This window comes from Leguminivora glycinivorella, chromosome 1 (assembly GCF_023078275.1).
Source record: "Leguminivora glycinivorella isolate SPB_JAAS2020 chromosome 1, LegGlyc_1.1, whole genome shotgun sequence".
Taxonomy (NCBI): Eukaryota; Metazoa; Arthropoda; class Insecta; order Lepidoptera; family Tortricidae; genus Leguminivora; species Leguminivora glycinivorella.
The window spans coordinates 35,361,756-35,383,803 of NC_062971.1; the positions used below are offsets into that span (position 1 = coordinate 35,361,756).

General features: G+C 39.5%; 3 protein-coding genes across 6 annotated transcripts in view; 2 read left to right on the top strand and 1 right to left on the bottom strand.

Annotated features, from left to right (window-relative positions):
* The window catches only part of LOC125230796 (ATP-binding cassette sub-family G member 1-like), a 91,306-nt gene extending 88,032 nt beyond the window's left edge, over positions 1-3,274 (bottom strand). Inside the window, exon 1 of the mRNA XM_048136017.1 lies at positions 2,763-3,274. Coding sequence (XP_047991974.1) covers positions 2,763-2,913 — 151 coding nt within the window. The 5' untranslated portion in view covers positions 2,914-3,274. The remainder of the gene's footprint in view (positions 1-2,762) is intronic.
* Positions 3,275-8,925: 5,651 nt separating this feature from the next.
* Positions 8,926-10,962, top strand: LOC125230558 (5-formyltetrahydrofolate cyclo-ligase-like). Its single transcript, XM_048135752.1, has 3 exons — positions 8,926-9,142; positions 9,709-9,961; positions 10,479-10,962. Exons 1-3 carry the CDS (start codon positions 9,020-9,022, stop codon positions 10,691-10,693), a joined length of 591 nt encoding a protein of 196 aa, XP_047991709.1. The 5' UTR covers positions 8,926-9,019; the 3' UTR covers positions 10,694-10,962.
* A 1,981-nt stretch (positions 10,963-12,943) lies between these two features.
* Positions 12,944-21,586, top strand: LOC125226859 (juvenile hormone esterase-like). Of its 4 annotated transcripts, none has more exons than XM_048131002.1 (5): positions 12,944-13,167; positions 14,176-14,291; positions 18,449-18,596; positions 19,405-20,696; positions 21,376-21,586. In XM_048131002.1, exons 2-5 carry the CDS (start codon positions 14,215-14,217, stop codon positions 21,536-21,538), a joined length of 1,680 nt encoding a protein of 559 aa, XP_047986959.1. In that variant the 5' UTR covers positions 12,944-13,167; positions 14,176-14,214; the 3' UTR covers positions 21,539-21,586. The 4 variants fall into 4 exon arrangements, with proteins under 4 accessions (XP_047986959.1, XP_047986978.1, XP_047986969.1 ...); XM_048131021.1 differs by having other exon boundaries at positions 18,461-18,596; XM_048131012.1 differs by lacking the exon at positions 12,944-13,167 and having other exon boundaries at positions 14,052-14,291.
* Positions 21,587-22,048: the final 462 nt, after the last annotated feature.

Consider the following 22,048-nt stretch of genomic DNA (forward strand, 5'->3'; position numbering starts at 1 on the left):
TACAGGAGGTGTAGCGGAGAATGAATTATGATTATTTGGGGGCTGTTCAAGTATTACTCAGTCACATATTTGCGTATATCAAATCAACATTTATTTAGTTAGTTAAGTTTACGGTCAAAAAGACCTCAGGATCGACGCTTGGCGGAAAAAATATTTACGAGTAGAAAACCCTCATTAATTGAATCAGATTGTTTCGAAATTGTTCTTGTACGGACTGGTTTTTAAAGCATATCACTGAGGGTCAATAACATCGATGCAATCTCACGAGCGTTGTCGTTTGTCGTGGACGTGCCCGAATCATAGTATTCTCCGTTTAACGAAATATCAGTACATAGACTACATAGTATGTGTTGTATTGCACGCGCAGGTCTCTCACCGCCGCGCAGGTGTAGTCGAACCATAACTCGACAGTATACACTGAGGAACAGCTGTCTTTTTGCGCTGTCACTAGTTTTGCGTTGTCACTACATTTGGCGAATCTTCTAGCCAACAGGTTTGCCCTTACTGCGGTGGCTCGCCTCTGCCTTTCTATGTCCTCCTGGTCTTTTAAACTGGACAAGATGTGACCAAGATATCTGACTTCGTGTACTCTCCGCAATTGAACTCCATCAAGCAAAAGAGGTGGTACATGTGTGGGCATATGTGCTGCCTCCATGAGCATAAATTCAGACTTGTCCGGATTGTATCTCATGTTATGCTGGCTGGCGTATCTCTCGCATTCTGCAAGTATCTTACGCATAGCTCCCACAGATGGTGCTAGTAGGACCATATATTATCGTCTGCATATGCGATGTGATTTATCATTTGCCCATTGATGGAGCAGCCAACCTCGGTACTGGTCAAAGCCTGCGACAGCCCATCCATGTACACGCTGAAGAGAGCCGGAGACATAATGCCTCCTTGTCTCACGCCACAGTTTAGCCCGCTGGCTGTGGACAGAGTTGACTTCCATCTTACTACGTTCTTCTGCTGGGAATACCACTTCTCCAGTATCTTAATAATTGGCGTGGGCGCTTTCCGTTCCCGTAGTTTATTCCACAGCAATCGGTGGTCAAATACAACTCAAGTGGACTTTCTATCACTACAGGAGTTGTGCCATCAAGATGCAGAACCAGGACCCTCAAAAAGGAAAAAGTAAAATGTAACTAATTCTGTTTTATTTTTCTAATTTAGGCCACTAGGTGAGTGTTTTATTGTTGTATTATTGTGTCGACTTTTTGTTTATGTTATACTAACAGGTAGTTTTTAAAATATTCAATAATGTATAAGTACTAACCATTATGGGCCCTTTGTTGTCTGATATAATAAATAAATTAAATTAATTTACTAAACTTCAAAATTTTACTGTATTTTATTTCTTCATTAGTAATAGTCAAATCGATGCAAAGTTAGCTTAGACAATTTTATCAGATAAACGGATATCAAAGAAAGTAAGATCGAATAGATAACACTTTCAACCTAAAACTTTTAGCGTAAACTAATACCTTAACCAATCTACCAGACTCTTGGCTTCTCTATTTATAGATTTTTTTTTTGTTTACCAAAGTAACTATTCTTCTTACTGACTTTTACTTGCACTAAAACTAAAGCAAAATAAATTTATACAATGTTGTATTGCAATATATATCATATCATGAAGTATTTTGCAGATATTTGTCCAAAATATTGGCAAAACGCTACATTTTATAAATGCGTCAAAAATTAACCTTTTTTGACGCTTCATATCTCGAAAACTATTTGACGGACATTGATAAAAAAGATGTCAAACTGTTTGAAATTTAATGCGCTTTCAACATTATAAAGCAACTTTTGACCAAAAACGCATAGTTTTTTAATGAAAAAATAAAAACCAAAAAAAGTCCGATTTTTTTACTTTTTTTTTAAATTACGAAGTTAGCACACTTTTTTTTTGCTTGCAAAACATAGTCTTACATTCCCCCAAGGACTCCAAATAACATACCAAAAATCCAGCTTTACATCACACTTTGTTTTTTTTGAGCCGATTTTCATGTAAGATTTGACCGGTGTTCAATGAAACATGTCACAATACATCATATTTTATTATTTCGAAAATGATATTCTTAAAAAATCTTCGCATTCATTGCCAGGGGGGGTGTGACTTATACTTGACGAGGCCAATTATGATTTTAAAATATTCTAAATCTATGGGATTAGTTGACAAAGTCAAATTTTTTGGGCATTTTTTTCTTGGAAACAAAATAATAAATTCGGCAAAAGCCAATTTCCCCACTTATTTTCTAATTAAGTCTATCCAAAAGTTAATTAGAGGAACGATCATTAATCAAGTAGGTACCTTTAGGATCAGACGTACGTACATTTATAACATATGAATACGACCTAAAATTGTTTATAAGTACATATTTGTAGAACTTTGTTAAATAGATTTTTTGCTACCAAAAATGTTTGTTTTTTGTATGCATTTACATTTACAGGGTTCCGTCCAAGGATTAGAATTAAAAATGTAAACTTAATTTTGTGGTTTGTCAGGATTTATATATATATATTATTGAATTTTTCTCATATTTTGCGATTTTGACTAAGAAAATAATAATTAAATAACTGAAGTAGGTAAAACAGCTACAGCAGACAAAATTAAACGCTCGATATGTGGGGGTTTTGTATACCCCATCGGGTTTGCCAAACCTCAAGACTTCAACTAGGTGGTCAGATACCGAAATTTTCAATTTTCGCGGTAAACCTTCAGTCGCCTGGCATCCCCAAGTAGTAAAAGTATTACTTACGTCTCTTCCGGAATCCTTCAGTGACCGTGAGCGAGAGGTTCGTAAACTGTATATCCACAGATGACGGCATTTCTGCCGGGGGCGCCCTCTCACGATCACCCCCGGTGATCATATTGCCTATGCCTTTCAGCATCGCCGATGCAACCGCCATTTTTCCTAAACACTTAGAAGATCCTGTGGCATATATTCATTCACCTATTGTTTAGATGCTTGGGAATTTTCACTAAATACTATGTTGGATATTTTTAATAAGTAGTTCAATTTTATTTATAAAGTTTACACAACTAAACCACGCACAATAATCTATAAAAAGCACTACAAAGAAACCATTACAATATTTCTAAAAATACCCCCTATTTTTTTTTAATAACTGTCAAAAAACTTCACTCATACCGCCAGACAACATTCATTCTTTTTAAAATTGGGGGTGCGCGTGAATCTCGGTCATGTTGTTGTTGCGCGCGTTCGTTGTTGTGCGCGGCGGCGGCGGACTGCGACTGCGCTGCGCGTGGGCGCTGATAATCCCATTACGAACCGGACTAATACGTATTTAGTACATGGTTCTGTATATACCAAATTTTAGGGCTGATACAGAATTACAGACAGCGCACGAACTTTTATCCGATTTAAGTTACATTGCGAACGATTGAGGTACTTACACATACAATTCAGTCGATTCATGCGCACCAATCGAATACCTCAATGTAATAAAAGTCGCATGCGAGTTCTTATTCTGTGTAAATGGGCCCTTAGAGCTGTTTTAGACGGCGGCGTACGATCTCGTATGTAATTTTAGATTTATTGTGGAGTATTGATGCTACGTTCAAAACAGACGAAAGATACATCCCATATTGGAATAAACTCGCATGTGAGCTCTCGTCTCGTATTGCTTAAATCACACTCGAACTACATTGTGCGTGATATAAACCGTGATTACCTACATCTTTTTTGTCGAATTAATTCTTTCAATTTTACAGCGCATTGACCAATATATAATTAAGCACCTAGGCTGTAAAGCAATAAAATTTTCTTCGAATAAATAAATACTTAAATAAATAAATAAATGGTGGTAACTCAAACTCTGCTTTATTTTGTTTGGGTTTACGTAGCGCGATTGCGTCAAGCGTTTGTCGTAAAAACAGATGCAACGTGTAAATGGGCAACTATCTCAAACTACGAAACACAACAAATTATTTATTTATTTTGGTCTTGAGTCTTAGTGCGTTTTCACATTATCCGTTCCGATATCGGATGTCGGACCGATATCTCATACCTACATTTAAGCCACCATCTTGGATTTTTGTCTTTGAAATCCTTCCGACATCCGATATCGGATCGGATAATGTGAAAACGCACTTACTTTTGGATTTGTTATTTCGAAGATGGTAACAAAAGAATAGTTTGCAAAAAATTCCGCTGCGTCACAAAAAAAATTGCAACTGAAATGTGGCGATAGGTACTAGTTTTCAAAGTCAAATTTTATTCAAAAACTATTAACATATTACATAATTTGATAGGTAAGTTTACTTCCTTCTTCCCTTAAACCTTGAATAAACGGATGGATATGTCTAACAGCTTGAGCCGTGATAGTTTATGTTTATTCATCAACGATTGCACTCTTGGCTAAAGGCACACGGCAATATAAAACTTAGGGAACCCTACAACACGTCACATCAACGCTTTATCAGAATAAGGGTGGGTCTTACGCATCATTTGCGATATCGCAAGCGACTTTAATTACATTGCGAACTGTTGAGGATACATAAAATTCATCACACTATCATAAACGCAATGTAAATAAACTCGTATGCGAATTCTCGCACCTTATAAACAGGTCCTTGCGCTCATTAGAAGTCGCAATTATGTCGAGATAATTAGTCGCAAATAATGATTTATGCCATTACATAATTATATTTAAATCAAGGCGTCTGAACAGGAACATTTTTAATGAGAAATATGTGACTTGTTTACGGATATCTATTCCCTTTAGGCGGGCCAGGGCAGATTCGTATTGAGACAGTTTCGTTACTAAAGCTCATAGCTGGGCATTAACTCGTTAATCCGTTAATCGTTAATTAACGAAGTTAACATTTCGATTAACGGATTAACTTTTAAGTTAACTTTAAAAAATGTTAACGGACTCGTTAACTTCCGTTAAATTTATCCGAGTCCGTTAATCGTTAATCCAAAACGTGACGCGCTAGTTGTACCGAGAAAAACACGTTCTGAGCGCTATTATAAAAGCCCGAAGTGCAGCAAATCCTATCTCAGGTCACAGCCTTCCTATCTCTAGAAACGCACAGGGACTGTGTGGTATCCCAAAGGTACAGGGAGTGACCATGATTCCAGTAAAAATATTTTACCTACAGTAAAAATATTTTTTTTACGTGTTAACGGATTATCGATTAACTTTAACTTACGTTAAATCTGTCGAAATGTATCGCTTTAACGATTGACGAAGTTAACTTTTTTAGTAACGGATTAACGATTATCGAAGTTAACTATTGGATTAACGGTGCCCAGCTATGCTAAAGCTGGACGGAAAATAGCACAGTGGCCCTACATTGATGCAAGCAAGATGCATTGCGCGATTGCGCTAACCCATTCGCAATATGTTAATGTCAAAGTCGTGGCTAGTCTACCGATCATGAATCTTCGAGCACATGTGTTTTTTTTTTCGTTACAAAAAACGGCTTTGTTAAATGCCCTTGCCTGCAGTCCTACTTTGAACTTGTTTTTGACTTCGTGGTAGAACCTTCACCTGGTGCATCATTTTAAAAGGTTTGTGTACCTACCTGAACTAACCTTTGCTATTATATTTTTTTTACCATGTATAAACAAATTAAGGTAGGCTGCGTCAGGTACACAGCCGCTATGGATAACGTGAAACGTTGTGTAGATTACCGCTATTGAGGAGGGCACAGTTAGTAACTAAATAGCGAAGGCCGAAGGCCGATCTCCGCGTAGGTCCGTAGGCCCGGAGCGACTCCGGGAGGCTCCCAATCACGCGAGGCCGCAGGCCGAGCTCCAGACAGACAGTGCTCCTATAAAAGTGTCTAAAAAGAGAAACGGCGGGCCGGAGGCCCAACGCTGAGCTTCAAAACCCAGCTCCGAAACCCAGCGAAGGCCGAAGGCCGAGATCCGCGTAGGGCCAAAGGCCCGGAGCGTCTCAGAGAGACTCCCACGCACGCGAGGCCCCAGGCCGAGCTCCGGACAGACAGTGTTCCCACGCAGAACAATAATAAAAGTGCCTAAAAAGCGAAGCAGCGGGCCGGAGGCCCAACGCTGAACTTCAAAACCCAGCGAAGGCCGAAGGCCGAGCTCCGCGTAGGGCCGAAGGCCCGGGGGGTCTCCGAGAGGCTCCCAAGCACGCGAGGCCGCAGGCCGAGCTCCGGACAGACAGTGCTCTAACGCAGAACAATAATAAAAGTGCCTAAAAAGCGAAGAGGCGGGCTGGAGGCCCAACGCTGAACTTCGAAACCCAGCGAAGGCTCGAGATGCCTCGAGGCAGACGACGTATACCTGCCTAGAGGAACACAAAATTAAATAGGTCGTAGGTAGTGTTATTTTGCTGCGATTTTCTGTAAGTCAGTCATATCAGTTTACCTCCATTACCTTCTTACCTTATTCGTAACTTGTTATTTATATTAGAATACCTATACCAGTAAGTATCAAAACAAGGGATTGATAATTGAGGATGATGCACAAAATCTTATTTATTTTCATCATTTTTAATGACATCGACTTATCTCGTTTTATGTTTTGATGTTTTACCTCAGAAGATATTTATTATCCGTGCACATTACTTTGTGTCAACATCATCCGGGTCACTGTGTTTGACGGAATGTGCACTCTTTGAATACAGAACATGTTGTTATTCTCTTTAAACCAAGATATACTAAGTATTGTAACTCTAACATGTACTTACCGACTTGTACCTGGTTCTGTATCTATCTTTATTTGATAGGTGAGTTGTTGTCCTTTCTAAATATGAGGGTTTTCTTATTTACCTAATTCTATTCTGTTCTAATTATATGAAAAACCTGTATAAAATCAATCGCACAAACTACCAAGCCGATCGCCAAACCAAGTTCGTATCAAAACCATCATCTTCATCTTTCTTGCGTTATCCCGGCATTCGCCACAGCTCATGGAAAGCTGGGGCCCGCTTTGGCAACTAATCCCAAGATTTGGCGTAGCACTAGTTTTACGAAAGCGACTGCCATCTAACCTTCCAACCCGAAGGGTAACTAGGCCTTATTGGAATCAGTCAGGTTTCCTCACGATGTTTTCCTTCACCGAAAAGCGACTGGCAAATATTAAATGACATTTCGCACATAAATTCCGAAAATCTCATTGGTACAAGCCAGGTTTCGAACCCGCGACCTCCGGATCGAAAGTCGCACGCTCTTACCGCTAGGCAACCAGCGCTTTTTTAAGGTCGTATCAAAACTACTTTATAAAATCACGGATTGCTAATTTAGAATTGATCTCCTGTAGGTATGACAAAAGGACCTTTTGGGTGAATGAAAGATATCATCGCGAGGAAACCGAACTAATGCCAATAAATAAATAAATAAATAAATATATTATAGGACATTCTTACACAGATTGACTGAGGCCCACGGTAAGCTCAAGAAGGCTTGTGCTGTGGGTACTCAGACAACGATATATATAATATATAAATACTTATATACATAGAAAACATCCATGACTCAGGAACAAATATCTGTGCTCATCACACTAATAAATGCCCTTACCGGGATTCGAACCCGGGACCGCGGCGCAACAGGCAGGGTCACTACCGACTGCGCAAGACCGGTCGTCAAAAACCGATAATACTGCAAAGCCAGTACTGCCTAGTTTAACCCTTTGGGTTGGAAGATGTCGCTTTCGTAAAAACAGTGTCCTGGGAGTTGCCAAGCGGATCCCATGCTCACATGTGCCTAGGCCAAAATGCCGGGACAGCGCTAGGAATAAGAAGATCGAGGTACGGTGACCACGAGTTGGCACTTTCTCACACAGATCCATGTGAGTGATCAATATTTTCATAAGGTAAAGAACATACAGCGGAGTTGCAAGACTCAAGTCAAAACCGCTTCTCCGCGCGAAACGACGGAGGCTTTACTTAAATCACAATAAAATCAACCTTGAGGATAAGCCGTGCCGTGGTTATTTCCGCTACAGCACGTAATTACATGTAGGTAGTAGTATTTCGTCAATGCATCTCCGGTGACTACGAAATATGACACTGATTTATTTTTTACAGAGCGAGCTAAGCATCACCAAAAAATATAGCTTGTTATAATAATTACATTACATCCTATAGTATATTAACAATTAAAATAAAGAATACGCCTGTACAACATGTTAGGTTAGTTTAGGCAGGTAACAAAAATACTCGTACCCTTATTACCTTTTTATTTGCAAAGCCAACCAATTTTATAAATCTGTAATGCAGCGGGTTAAGGTCCTACCACGAAATTAAAAACAAGTTCAAAGTAGGTCTGCAGGCAAGGGCATTATTTAATGAAGGTATTTTTGTAGCAAAAAAATTGCATGTGCAAAATGATTCATTACTCGTGATCAGTACACTTACCACGAGGTGACAAATGTTGACTAACATTATGTATTTATTTAAATGTGTTAATAAAGTGCATTACGCGTAGTCGCTAATTATTTTGCTTTTCAAAACAGTAATTTAAAAGATCCTAAATGTAGGTACCATTTTATATTTAGCCGGCCTGGTGAAATGACAATCGTTGACGCTAGACGCCGATTAAAACGCAGTCTGGCTCTGTCGCGTCAATTAGGAGCGATAGAGGCAGCTACGATGCCAACGATAAGTAGGCAATATCTTTCGCTCTCATAAATGACGGGTACACTTTTGACTTATTTCGATTTTTTCCAATGTAGCTATTAAGCTAGAGTTTTGTGCCCTACTACAGGGCGTTCATTTTTATAACCGGCAATATTTAAGGAGGTGACCATATAGCAGATACATTACATGACCAAAACAATAAAAAAGTATTAATTTTACCCTTAATTATCCTATATTTCCATTAATCATGGACACCAAGCGCTATTGACACTATGGAACAACAATTGATATAGTTTCTGATAAACTTTATTAACATGAACTTGTTATCACTTTGTTATTAATTCCCAGCCTTAGCACACATGTTATGCTAATTCTACAATATATATTTAAATCCTGAAGTTTAAGTATCAAGAAAGTAGGTAAATAATTGAAAATAATGAGTGAGAAAAAGGCGCAACCAAATCCGTTGAAGGCCAAGCTCCGCTTGGATGTGGACGCAAGACTGGCGGCCATGACGGATGAGGACCGCGAGCGACAGTCCAGGATCATTGTGAGTAAGGTGAGTGACATTTGGTATTGTTATAGGTTATAAATGCGTGTGTCATTAAAGATATATTATTTCTATAGTAAATTCGTAAATCGTAGGTACCTGAATGAAACATAATAACCACTTTAGGGACCACCACCGAAAATGGAGGGTTAACCCATCAATTTATATGGAATTTGACAGGTGAGCCCACTAGCCTTAAGTTAAGCGGGTGGTGCAAGTGGTCCTTAATGGGGCACGTTTTGTTTTCTAAGTCGGCCAACTCTTGCAAAGTCCGCAAAACATTTTTTCAACTTTTTTACCACTGTTTAGTTGTCCCATTTTATGTACAGTATGTTATCGGACATCCCGTAACGTGTATTATAATGTATGTTACGTTATAATGATCTCAAAACATCTAAATATTTATTATGTAAAATAGCTCATATCAATAGCAACTTCTAATCTCACTAATTATACCTAATTCATTTCTCAGATCACACTGATCAGTTGTTAAATCGAGAGACAGGATTCAAAATCAGCTAACCGTTTTTAGTCCCCATCAATTCTTATGTAGCTTCATCAACTCACAATTTCAGATTCTCGCCCACCCAAAATACAAATCAGCTAAAAGGATATCCCTATTCCTGAGCCTGCCGACAGAGATCCCAACGGAGCCTATCCTCAACGACATTCTGTCGCGGGGAGACGCGGCTTTCGTGCCACAATACGGGCGCGGGCAGATGAGAATGCTGAGAGTCTTGCCGGGGGACATGGAGGAAATGGTTGAGACTAGCTGGAAAATTAAACAGCACAGGAAGGATGCGGTTAGGGAGGATGCTATGGAGAAAGGTAAGCCTTGCAGCCTTGGACATCAACTTAAAATTTGTATTAAATTACTTTGCACTTATGTATAAAATGCAACTTTGTCATTCGTTTTTCAAGTATCAAAGTAAAAAAAGTTTGGTTTTTAAAAAGCAAACAAATAACCTGGCAACCTTCAAATCAAGAGTAATCAGGCATCTTCTGGGCAAGCTCACTCCATCGTAGGCCACGTCTTTGCCTTTGGCTAGTCTGTGGCCAAGAGTAAGCCCATTTATAATAATAAAAGTAAACAAATTACCAGAGGCTAAGGTAGACTAATGAGATGGCGGAAAGACTGGACTTTTTGTGGCGGCTGGCGAGAGCATGCATAAAGCCAGAGCGAGTGGCGGAAGATTGGGGAGGCCTTTGTCTAGCAGTGGGACACATTACAGGCTGTAAAAAAAGTAAAAGATTCTATGAATTGTATGAGTGTTGCTGTTTACAGGTGAATATAACTAATAGTAACTTACAACAAGGCTACTGACTTTTTCCCACGTTTCTCCAGGTCTAGACCTAGTGATAGCCCCTGGAGCGGCCTTCACCCGCGACGGGCGGCGCTGCGGGCACGGCGGCGGCTATTACGACCGCTACCTGACCGCACTGCGCACGCAGCACGCCCGTGTCTATGTGATGGCCGTGGCCTTCCACCAGCAGCTGTACCCGGAGGTGCCCGTGGACGATACTGATGTCCAGGTGGATGAGGTTATCACGGCCGAATAGATGGATGGAGCTTAGGGAAACCGGCCGTTCCGCGAATTCGCACGAAGCGCTTTGCTTCTTCTTTCCTTATGCGCACTGCCAAGGAGTGGAATTCCTTGCCGGCTGTATTTCCGAGCTCATATAACCCGGCAACCTTCAAATCAAGGGTGAACAGGCATCTTCTGGGCGAGCTCACTCCATCGTGGGCCACGTCTTTGCCTTTGGCTAGTCTGTGACCAAGAGTAAGCCTATTTGTAAAAAAGAGGTTCTCAATAAATAAACGTTTGAATCAATAATTGTCTTTAGTACTTTACATAATCTTTAATAATTCCTGTTCCTACGCTAAAATGAAGATTTTGGACATGCTTTTGATAATTGATAGCCTTGATAGGTAACCTTGTACTTGCTTGTACCTTGCGTTTAATTGGGGTTTTAGAATAGGTAGGTTACACCTACACCTAGTTAAGGACTGTGGTTAAGATCACCTCCAGAATCAGGCGAATGAAATTGACATACGTTTGACAGATAACATGTTACCAAGAATAGCAAAAATAACTCAAAAACCATGACATTTTCATTAGGGTCAAATTTGCTTAATGTGATAGCTAATTAATGAGATGTCCTATCACCCCTTTTCGTTTTGGCGTTAGTGTTAGAGACACCATGTATGAGTATTTAGAGATAGAAAGCTATGACTTCGCTACACTACGCTCAGAGCGCAAACTATTGGTATATTGGCTAAGCGCAAAAAAAAATGAACAACATATTTTCCATAAAACTCGAGTTACTTACTCAACTAAATAATGTTGTTTCATTTAATCGATAGTGCTTGAGGTTATCTCAGGCCGAGTTAAGAGCAAAAGTCTAATTCTATCTTTTGATAAAGATAAATTAGCTAGTATATTTTAATTAACCGATAAAATGTGTAGGTTTCATTCAATTGCTCGAGAAAAATCACAGGCGTTTGATTTCTTCAGTACCATGGACTGAGCAGGTAGTTCATTAAGGCCCACTTGCACCAACCACTTAACTCAGGGGTAGTGGGCTGTCAACTGTTAAATACCATATAAAATGGTGGATTGACCCTCGGGTTAACCCTCCATTTTCATTGGTGCAAGTGGCCCTAAGGCCCACTCGCACCAACCACTTAACTCGGTCAGTGGGCTGACATCCGTCAAATTCCATATAAAATGGTGGGTTAACCCTCCATTTTCGGTTAACACTTTCGCTACCAAGAACCCGACTGTCGGGCACACCGCTCGTAGAAGCGTAGCCGATTACATGGGAACCCGTGGGCATGAAACCCGTATGTAGCGAAAATGTCGTAGCGCCGCGTAGAGCCCGGTTTCGAAAGTGTTAAGTGGTGGAGTTAAGTGGTTGGTGCAAGTGGGCCTTAGGGCCACTTGCACCAACCACTTAACTCAGGGGTAGTGGGCTGTCAACTGTCAACTTCCATATGAAATCGGTGGGTTAACTTAACTTGAGGGTCTAAATATGTCACTATTCACTAGGCCAGTGGTGGGCAAACTTTTTTTCATTGCGGGAAGGAATTCAAGGAATTTTAGAGGTGGGACAGATTTACACCAAAAATACATTTTTACTACAGTGCGGGCCTTAGCACACACTATTCTGAATGACCGGTGGCGTGGCGAGCCGGATGAAAGCCTTTCGCAGGCCGGATTTTGCCCGCGGGCCGTACTTTGCCCACCACTGCACTACTTAGGCCAAATCGGCCGCCAAAGTAAGATTATATTCTAAATTCAGATGAAGCATATGCATAAGGGTTTTAGCTATAGAAACCGACATATTATGTACAGACACAGATAAGCTATTTAATTGTCTTTTAGAATTAGCACAAAGGTAAACGTTGGATTATCGTAATGTAAAGCAACGAATGTTCACATAAGTAAGGGGGCTTTCAAATGTTTCAAGACTATAAAATTAGGATTTAATGTATATTAGTGCATTATATGATTCCCGACGATACATTTTGTATCAATTTTGGCGTACAAATGTAAAAACTTTAAAATGTACTCAGCCTGATGGATAACATTTTACAATTCTAGTAATCAATTATTACTATTATTAAGTAATACATGTATATTTCAAAATATTTAACATAAGCGCCTCCTAGTGGGGTAGTTAGAATGTCACCTACCGTTTTTTTGTGAAACTAGCCGAAGTGACGATCGTAAGCGATTGACGTTGTCTAGCTACCCAATCTTTATCAAACTTTTTCGAGAGAAGAATGCAGTATTGCATCGGCTCTCTTTATACTTCATCATCATTATGACCTAAACAGAAACCATATTAGTGTGAAAGTGCTTTAAAACAAAGTAGATAAGATGTTATCATAGAGTAATTGTTCCTATAGTGATAATGATAACACCAGATTACATCCAGACATCAGTTCCAAACTTTTATTCGCACACACGTATTCATTTTGATTACTTTATTCTTGTGTATACTTATTGTTCTTTTTAATTATTCTTGAGGTAAGTAATCGTTTAAATCGTTATTCTGATTGGTCTAATCATCTATGTATAAGTAAAATCGGTTTTTGTTGTTCTTGAGTGCGAACTTGGTTTGTTTTCATTATTTCTCTGAAGATTAATGTCTGTAGTAGGTATCTTGATCCTGTTATAGGAATTATTTTAATTTCGTCATGGCGATTAGCGTGTATTTCACTTCATTTCAAATTCTTATCAAAACAATTTTAAAAGAATAACGAATTGTCGGGATCTGAATCGGTTCCTGAATTTTTCAGAGCTTTCCGCAGATTTTTTTCTTTCTCTCACAATGAGTAACAGTCAGAACCATGAAAACAGATTATATACATGGTGTCCATAGAATTTCGCAATATTAAGTAAGTAATGAATATATAAATGCTGCTATCACTATGGGACAAATCACGAAAAGGAGAAACATGTTGAGAAAGCAAAACATAAGTAGGTATCCCATAATAGCCTAGTGAAGTCTTTAGGTACGACTGAAACATTCACTTATTTACATGGCAACAAAACAGTATGTACAGTCACCGGCATAAAGAAGTGATGGTTTCTGTACCCTATCATACTAACGTCTTGTTTGAAATGTCATACGAAATTGTCAAACGATTAGAAGCGACAAGGTACAGAAATCATCACTTCTATATGCCGGTGACTGTACCTACTTAGTCTATAGTTATTAGGCCAATGGATAAAGGTGCAAGTTTAGTGTTTAAAATAAGTACTACTTATTAAGTTGTTTTTCGGAACTTATGTGCGAAATGTTATTTGATAATTGCCAGTCGTTTTCAGAGAAGGAAAACATCGTGAGGAAACCGTAAGGCCTAGTTATCCCTCAGGTTGGAAGGTCAGATGGCAGTCGCTTTTGTAAAATTAGTGGCAAATCTTGGGATTAGTTGTCAAAGCGGACCCCAAGCTTCCATGAGCCGCGGCGGGATAACGCAGGGAGGATGATAAAGTTGTTTTTAGATTATTACTAGTGTAATTATTTTCCAGACTGTTTACCTCGGGTGTCGGTGTCGGAACGGCAGTAAAATGCATTGGCGGTCAATTTGTTGCCCAGTATGCACTCCATCGTCTCCATCGGTGCCCCCTTCGAAAAGGACGTCACAGTAAGATATTCCGTATAAATAATTAATACCAAAATGAAACGGTTGCTTATACCAGACAATTTTTCTCGTCAACTTTATTTGGAGGCTAGGTTGAAAAGTACCTACTTTGTGATTTTTGTGAATTTAACAATTTTCAATATAATAATAGTTATAATTGCAGGCCAAGGCCGGCAAAGTCCTCTTTTTTAATTTCCAAACACAGATAATTGTGACATAACATCCAGGTATTTAGCCAATTAAAAAAAAACTATAAGGGGCTTTATAGACGTGCCGACTGCAACTGGTACGGGCCCTAGACAATATTTGATTTTGGGTGCGTTTTCATACAAAAAATTTTTTTCGTTTTTTTTTTAATTTTTTTTTAACTTTTTGTTTTTTTATAAGCGTATACGGGACATCAAAGGGAAACGAAAATTCGATTATTTTTGCGCTACGACGCACCGTTTAGGAGATACAGCCATCCAAAGTTACTATTTTCAGTAGACTTTATTTATTTCATACCATGTTTGAGAAAAGCACTATACATACCTCGGCGGGAAATGGGGTTGCCCGGCCCCCCCGCCCCCTCCTTTGTCCCGGCCTCTGTAGTAATGTACTATTACTGTAGGTATATATTTAGTTGTATCAGTAATCCACTATAATGTATTATATTACTGTAAAAGCCCAAATTACAGCAAGCCTATTGAACTCTAGGCTACATGTGGAAGGCAGTGATTGCCTGAGCTACTGCCAAGAACTGTGTCAGGAGAGCTGCAAGATCACAGCAGGCGGTAGAAGCTAGGGAAGAGAATGTGGTCTTAAATTGGGCTCGAATTTGCTGCCCTGTCACTAGAACCACAGTATAATCTAGAACAGTTGCCATGGTAAAACTTAGGATTCATCGAATCAACGTTGGTAAAAGCGAACCCATGTGAACAACAATTCTTTAGGTAATATTTGGGCTTTTGGCGATCAAAATCGGTAAAAGCTGGGATTTAGCGGTTAAATCCTAGGATTTTCCGTACTTCGGACTTTTACAGTAGCGTGTTTTTCGCGGCGCTGCCCTGCTAAATTAACGATTAATCCGTTAATCGAAATGTTAACTTCGTTAATTAACGATTAACGGATTAACGAGTTAATGCCCAGCTATGGTTATAATACGTTAATATCCTATGATGTACCTACGTATGTAAAATGTCTAGGTACAGACAGAGTAAGTACATATTTTTTACACCCATATTTAATGCAAATAAAGTTTACTTACTTACTTACTTTAACGAGTCATGATCATGTAATTCCGGCAAAAATGACAAAAGTCATTTTTTGGCTTGTTTTTACATCAAAAATGAGTGGATAAAATCTTTCGGGTTATTCAGGCCCACGGTGTATAACAGTTCCTCCAACTTTCTTTGGAGGCTAAGTTGATAAGTACTTTGTAAATGTAACCATTTTCAATTTAGGTACGTTAATATCCTATGATGTAATTACCTACGTATGTAAAATGTCTAGGTACAGATTTTATGTACATATTTTTAACGCGTCATGATCATGTAGGTACTTCCTGTCAGATATCAGTTATGATAACGATTCGATTCACAAATGAATGTGATCAAGCAGTCTAGCCAAGTGCACAAACGCCTACGTTGGAAACACTAAGCGATTAAACGTACACCTACTTACATCAAATGCCATCCAAGACATTTGGATCTAAGTTTCTAAAAATATTAGTCATACATTTTAAGCACCCTGATAAGATAAAAACAATTGCAATATTATTTGTTGGATCAAAGCATTAAACACCATAAAAAATAATACCTAATTAGGATTTAGGACCGACCTTTATCTTTGCACAATTAAGATACCTACTTAGCTACAGTGGCGGGGCGTGAAAATTTTCGTTGGTAAAGCCGGAGGGGTTTTTGGAATTTCTGTTTTGTATGGACTTCTACAGATACTAGAGAATTATAGGGAACCCGTTGGGAATTGAGTTGTGTCGACGCTCCGCCACTTAGCTACAAAACACACGATGCATGCTTGTATTTATTATAATGTATTGAACAAAAAACCGGCCAAGAGCGTGTCGGGTTCCGTAGTTTTCCGTATTTTTCTCAAAAACTACTAAACCTATCAAGTTCAAAATCATTTTCCTACTAAATATTTATAAAGTTCTACTTTTGTGATATTTTTCATATTTTTTAAATATATGGTTCAAAAGTTAGAGGGGGGGGACACTTTTTTTTCCTTTAGGAGCGATTATTTCCGAAAATATTAATATTATCAAAAAACGATTTTAGTAAACCGTTATTCATTTTCAAATACCTATCCAACAATATATCTTACGTTGGGGTTGGAATGAAAAAAAAAATAGTCCCCACTTTACATGTAGGGGGGGGGGGTACCCTAACAATACATTTTTTCCACTTTTTATTTTACTACTTTGTCGCCGTGATTGATATACATATTGGTACCAAATTTAGCTAGTGCTAACGGTTACTGAGATTATCCGCGGACGGACGGACGGACAGACAGACATGGCGAAACTATAAGGGTTCCTAGTTGACTACGGAACCCTAAAAAGAAAGCCTTGTTTTTTGTGAGAAAGAACTTTTCAGATAGATGTTCCCTATTTGTTTCCCCATAATAGCACACTCAATTAAGCCTATCTCGCGGGAAATAATTCGTGTATAGGCGAATTTTGGCATAGTTGTTGGGAATGGTGTTAGATAGATAGTTTCACATTAGATAGATAGATCTTTATTTGCATTCCAATATGTTACATGGGCATATACATAATGGACCCTGGAAAGGGTGTAGCAAAACATTGTTTACAAACATCTTAATTAACGATAAATTTTACAAATTTTTCAAATATATAATATTTTGATGAAATAATATCAATAGTTTAACTACTTATTATTACCATTTATCTACTTAATTATTTAATATTGACGACGACCGGTCTGGCTATCTCTAGTCTCCCTGGGTCTGGCCTAGCGCTTAGTGACCCTGCCTGCTACGCCGCGGCCCCGGGTTCGAATCCCGGTAAGGGCATTTATTTGTGTGATGACTGTGATGAGCACAGATATTTGTCCCTGAGTCATGGATGTTTTCTACGTAAGTATATAAGTATTTGTATATTACATATATCGTTGTCTGAGTTCCCACAACACAAGCCTTCTTGAGCTTACCGTGGGACTCAGTCAATCTGTGTAATAATGTTCTATAATATTTATTTATTATTTTATTATTAATATTTAGGGTACAATTACACATTCTTATCCTCAATAAATTCCGATCCGATATCGGATGTAGGACCGATATCCCATACATTGAAGCCGCCATCTTTGATTTTTGCCTTTGAAATCCTTCCGACATCCGATGTCGAATCGGATAATATAAAAACGCACTTACGTCAATGTTCTATCGCCAGAGAGCTTAGCACTATTCTCTCTCACACATACACACACAGTATACCATAGAGTAACATATACCAACTTATACCTACTATGCCTAAAACATACATACATACAATACATACAATCACGCCTGTATCCCATAAAGGGGTAGGCAGAGTACATGAAACTACTAAAGCTTCAGTGCCACTCTTGGCAAATAAGGGGTTGAAAGAAAACGAAACTGTGGCATTTGCAGTGACAGGTTGCCAGCCTCTCGCCTACGCCACAATTTAACCCATATCCCATAGTCGTTGTACGACACCCACGGGAAGAAGGGGGTGGTGAAATTCTTAACCCGTCACCAAAACAGTGTTTTGAAAAGTACCGGCTTGTTAACAGAGGGCCTACTGGCCCTACTGCGAACCACTTTCAACGTGTTGTTCCTCTGTCACACTTAGGTGTGCATTACCAAGTGCAATCAAGGGGCAACACATCTATAACTTGCCATGCTCAGAGAATATTACCTACGTAATCTTCCGTATTCAAAAATCTAGAAAAACAAAAGGCTTTCCATTCAGCCAGCTACATTCAAGCACACAGCCCTGTGTAAATTCCTCTTTAGTATCGATTCTCAACCGTCAAACGACGCGCATGTCATTTACGCGCCTCGCGACAGCCGCAACAAAAATAGTAAACAGCTGATCACATTGGCACATAACCAAAAACCCTTAAGAGCATTATTATCTATTTTTAACTTGTCACTCCTTAGTTGAATCGGGTCAGTGTCAATTTCAGGGTGGTGAAAATGGCGGTGGTGAAAACGCAGTATGGTGTGCTGCAAGGCTGTGTTTGTGAGGGCACGGAAGGGAATTATGTCGCGTTCAAGGGCATACCATACGCTAAGCCGCCAGTTGGAGCTCTCAGATTCAAGGTAAAGTTTTACATTACACACTATGCTATATGCGTTTTTAACACAAATATGCAGAGTCATGTGGGTTTGCGTTCTATTATCTTTTATATGTTAAATAATTAATTACACATACAAAGTCCAATTGGTCCACGTTTGTGACGTTGTTTATGTTTGATGATTGCTCCGCGTAGGCGTGTCGTGTGATTCGATCGACCTTATTTAATGAAAAGCTTGACTGAATTTTAACCAATTACTTGTAAAGATTTCGCTCTACTTTGAAAAGCTCTAATCAACATGGCATACGTTTCATACGGTGGGCATGGCTTGAAAATGCTTACCTAGCTAATTTTACGCTTGCCAAATGCATGTCGATAGCTATTGATTATTTTAGCCAAGGGGCACTAATATAATAACTATATGCTAACGACCAAGTTATAATCATAGCATGCAAATAAAGAACTATTAAACTATGCACGGCCACAATATTCCTATTTGATATAAGTAGTTAGCAAGAGGGATGGTTGTCACGATTGCTTCGATTAGACATGTCAGACATGAAGCTAATATAATATCTAATGCTTCCGCTGGTTGAACCCCGAAATAAATGAGTGATTTCCAAAGAACGATAATGATGACAATTGAGATACCTACTTTTGGCAACTATCCCAATTTTTTTGCATCCGTTGCAACCTTTAAATATTGTACATAATCATGGAAACAATCATAATACATATTTGTGTTTGTGTCGACCACGGTTACAAGTGTTCATAAAATATAAATAAAAAAGTAAGAACATAGACCCTACGTGTATAACTGATTTTGCTTCCAGGCTCCCGAACCCCCAGAGCCATGGGAAGATATTCGCGACGCAACGCAACACGGCCCCGTCTGCCCGCAGTTCAACGAGCGGCTGGACCGCATCGACCTCGGCAGCGAGGACTGCCTCTACCTCAATGTCTACTCCAAGACGCTCACCCCCTACCACCTCCCCGTCATGGTCTGGATACACGGCGGCGGCTTCTACACCGGCTCCGGCAACTCTGACTTCTACGGCCCCGACTTCTTCATGGCACACGACGTTATACTCGTCACTTTCAACTACAGACTAGAAGTACTCGGATTTCTATCCTTGGAAACTGAAGAGGTTCCTGGCAATGCGGGTCTCAAAGACCAAGTGGCAGCTTTAAAGTGGGTGAAGCAAAATATTGCCGCTTTCGGCGGCGACCCCAACAACGTGACCATATTCGGGTGCAGCGCAGGAGCGGCTTCCACGTCCTTACATCTAGTATCGAAAATGAGCCAGGGGTTATTCAATAAGGCCATTTGCCAAAGCGGCGTGTGCTTGAACGAATGGGGTTACACTTTATACGGCCGGAAAAGAGCATTCCAGTTAGGAAAGCGACTGGGCCTAGAAACTGATAATCCACAAGAATTATTAGAGTTTTTAAGAACTGTGCCTGCTTCGTCTTTAATTAGTATTCAGTTACCTTTCATAGAATCTGAATTGAGTGATATCGCTGATGGTATTTTGTTCGGTCCTGTCATTGAAAAGTCTGAACTCAATGTTGAAAAGTTCATAACTGATCTCCCTCCAGACTTGGTGAAATATGGGAAAATTGCTAACGTTCCAATCATAGTTGGTTACACATCTGGAGAAGGTATTGAAATAGCCAGAAAATTGTCTACTTTGATAGCATTTTTACCCGTGCCTGGTGCAGTAGTGCCACGAGAATTGAAGCTAAAATGGGAAACTGACAAAATCCATGCGATAGATAAGAGAATTAGGAAAATATACTTCGATGGGAACGAAGTGAACCCGGAGATGCTGCAGGAGGTATCTAATCTCGAGACTGATAGGTTGTTTTCGTACAACATCCGTAGATATGCTCGGTATCACTGCTTGTACAACACAGAGCCGGTGTATTTGTACAAGTTCACGCTAGAAACGGAACGAAACTTAACGAAGAAGTTGTACAAGATGGAAAGTGTGAAAGGTGTGTGCCATTCTGATGAGCTGCACTATTTGTTCCATGTGACGTGGCTGGACATACCGTTGACGGACGAGTCGAGGGGTGTTATACGACAAGTAGTCAAATTATGGACAAACTTTGCTAAAACGGGGTAAGCTCCTACAATTCCATTTTAAAATACTACAATTAAAGTCCCTATCTACTACTTTTAGGGTTGCCAGTTGAAAAAATGTCCTACTACAGAAACTAGATATTAAAAGGTGGTAACATCGTAGTGTCGTTCCATTTTCAAGTGCCACGTCCACTAGGCTCGCCGAATCGAATCTCAGTAATTCGCCTTTTAGGGCCCGCGCACACGGGTAACCGTTGCCGGCGACTTTTTTGTCGCGACCATGGCTTAGTATGAAAGTGCGCACACGAGGCGACGCAATATTTTCATACAAATACGAAAGTCGCCGAGCAACTGTTGCCTCCGTGTGCGCGGGGTACCCTTACATTTACAATGGAACTTTAAACGTCCATAGGCGACGCGTCGAATTGAATTCAACGTTCATAGTACATAAATGAGAAGACGAATTGTTGCGGTTCAATTCGGCGACCGTAGTAGACATGAAAGGCTAGCCTTCATACGTACTACCTAGGTAACTTGTATTTTTTTTGTTTTCCAACACCTGCAGAACTTTCAGCCGTTGCAGTATAGTGACATCTGTCCAAACCTTTCCGTGTGCGTCATTGTGGCCGAGGCAAAGCAGACCTTTTTTTACTTTACTGTTGTATGCATAATTGTATATGTATGTACATATTATGTAATATAGTAATTTACTTTTCAGGAAACCTACAACGGACAATTTCACAGAATGGAAACCGTTCTTCGAGACAGAACGAAACTGCTGCATAATCGCACCAAAGCTCGCCTGCGTACAAGACGTCGATAGCGAACATATGAAGTTCTGGGATGACATCTATGGAGAAGCGGAGATAAAAAGACTGTAATTTAATTGTTGTTGTGTTATTGCAAAATTACTGTTAAATGAAATATCGAAGTTATTTGATTTCTTATTTTTCTCTGCGTGTTATCCTTCAAGTCCACTAAGTCTTAAGTGCTTTGACTCCAGAAGGATGCAACCTCCATAGTTTTATTTTTAACTTTATCACCGAGTTAGAAAGACGTCCGTATCCTAGACAAACCGGTCTACATGAAATAGCAAAGTTTTGGCTAGTGTCTCACTCGCACGTGTTGCCAGTGTTAAAGATATTATCGGAGCCGACTTTTGATTTTAGAGCGCACGATTTCATGTGGCTCCTACACTAAATATTCATGTGGTTCCTACACTAAATACCACTAATAGATTCCAAATTTCTATCACTCGTATTTCCAACTTAGCTATTTCACTGTTTTCCACAGGTTTTGATGGACAGAAACTGAATTAGTTATACATAAGGCACTGGTCCCACCGCGAGCTAGTAAGTTATGAGCTATCGGCTATAAACACGAACATCATC

Excerpts from the sequence above, each read along its gene's own strand:
- LOC125230558 (XM_048135752.1), top strand. The coding sequence starts at position 9,020 with ATGAGTGAGAAAAAGGCGCAACCAAATCCGTTGAAGGCCAAGCTCCGC. Across the intron at positions 9,143-9,708 it reads CCAGGATCATTGTGAGTAAG|ATTCTCGCCCACCCAAAATA; the intron begins GTGAGTGACATT and ends TCACAATTTCAG. Across the intron at positions 9,962-10,478 it reads GGAGGATGCTATGGAGAAAG|GTCTAGACCTAGTGATAGCC; the intron begins GTAAGCCTTGCA and ends ACGTTTCTCCAG.
- LOC125226859 (XM_048131002.1), top strand. The coding sequence starts at position 14,215 with ATGCATTGGCGGTCAATTTGTTGCCCAGTATGCACTCCATCGTCTCCA. Across the intron at positions 14,292-18,448 it reads CCTTCGAAAAGGACGTCACA|TGTCAATTTCAGGGTGGTGA; the intron begins GTAAGATATTCC and ends GAATCGGGTCAG. Across the intron at positions 20,697-21,375 it reads ACAAACTTTGCTAAAACGGG|GAAACCTACAACGGACAATT; the intron begins GTAAGCTCCTAC and ends TTTACTTTTCAG.